Source organism: Equus quagga, chromosome 8, assembly GCF_021613505.1.
Source record: "Equus quagga isolate Etosha38 chromosome 8, UCLA_HA_Equagga_1.0, whole genome shotgun sequence".
Taxonomy (NCBI): Eukaryota; Metazoa; Chordata; class Mammalia; order Perissodactyla; family Equidae; genus Equus; species Equus quagga.
The window spans coordinates 121499601-121500799 of record NC_060274.1 but is presented as its reverse complement, the minus strand read 5'-3'; the positions used below and the strand labels follow the sequence as shown (position 1 = coordinate 121500799).

Sequence of the window (1199 nt, the reverse complement as noted above, 5' to 3'; positions counted from 1 at the left end):
AAACTCTTATTTCTTTCACCTCACAAATGGGGAGATAGAGTCATATAACTCTGTGATATTTTCTGTGTTGAAATTTCAGGTCTAATATGGAAGTTCTCTGCCATGGTATTAATTTTACTGTACTGTTTTGAGCTACCACAAGGTGAGAAGTCACATAATCTAAATACATAACGCAGAGAAAAGCATTGATGTCATTTTCTTACCTGTAATTTTATTCTCCATTAATATTCCTGGCTTTAAAAACTAAAGTCAATTCAATATTTCTTTAAAAAAAGGATATTATGAAAATTTAGCTGTCTCATTTCCTAATGTGGTCTCTCAAGTTTGGAAGATAGGCTTTTCCATGGAACTTTGCCCTATTTTCATCTAGAATTTGGGCAAAACCATGTTTATATCAAAATTTTAATGTGGACATTTTTTTGAGTATTTGTTTCAGCAAATCACATATTTTAAAAGGAAATCCCTGATCAAACAACATTCTCTTTACCTTTCACATGGACCTCTTCTTCTGCAGTGCTCGATACAAGGCGCCCTTCACCTGAGCATTCCTCAGGCTGTAGATGAGGGGGTTCAGCATGGGGTTAAACAGACTGTGAAACAGGGACAGTATTTTCTCCTGCTCTTCTCGTTGATTGGAATCCGGGACTATATAAACCACCATGGCGATGCCAAAGAGGAGTCCAACCACACAGAGGTGGGAGAGGCAGGTGGAGAAGGCCTTTATTCGGCCTTCCTTTGACTGGATCTTTAGGACAGCCCAGAGGATGTGCATGTAGGAGAGTAGCATTAAGCAGAGAGGCCCGACTAAGATAAACACACAGGTAGCAAAGATAACCACTTGGTTGATCCAGGTGTCAGCACAGGCCAGCTTGAGGACAGACAGAATTTCACAGAAGAGGTGGTTCACTTCCCGGGGCCCACAGAAGGGCAACCTGAGAAGGAGAATCACCTGTACCAAAGACAGAATAAATCCACCTGACCAAGATGTGAAAGTCAGAACTATACACACTCTCCAGTTCATGATGACAGTGTACTGGAGGGGGTGGCAGATCGCCACAAACCTATCATAGGACATCACTACCAAAAGCAGGCACTCTGTAGCAGCAAAACCTGAATACAAAAATGTCTGCATAACGCAAGGAACAAAGGAGATGGTTTTGTTGTGTTTCACTAAGTTTGCCAACATCTTGGGCACATTA

General features: G+C 41.3%; 1 protein-coding gene across 1 annotated transcript in view; it reads right to left on the bottom strand.

The window, feature by feature from the left end:
- Window positions 1–490: 490 nt before the first annotated feature.
- LOC124243412 (olfactory receptor 2A2-like) overlaps window positions 491–1199 on the bottom strand; it is a 1992-nt gene continuing 1283 nt past the window's right edge. Inside the window, exon 2 of the mRNA XM_046668984.1 lies at window positions 491–1199. Coding sequence (XP_046524940.1) covers window positions 491–1199 — 709 coding nt within the window.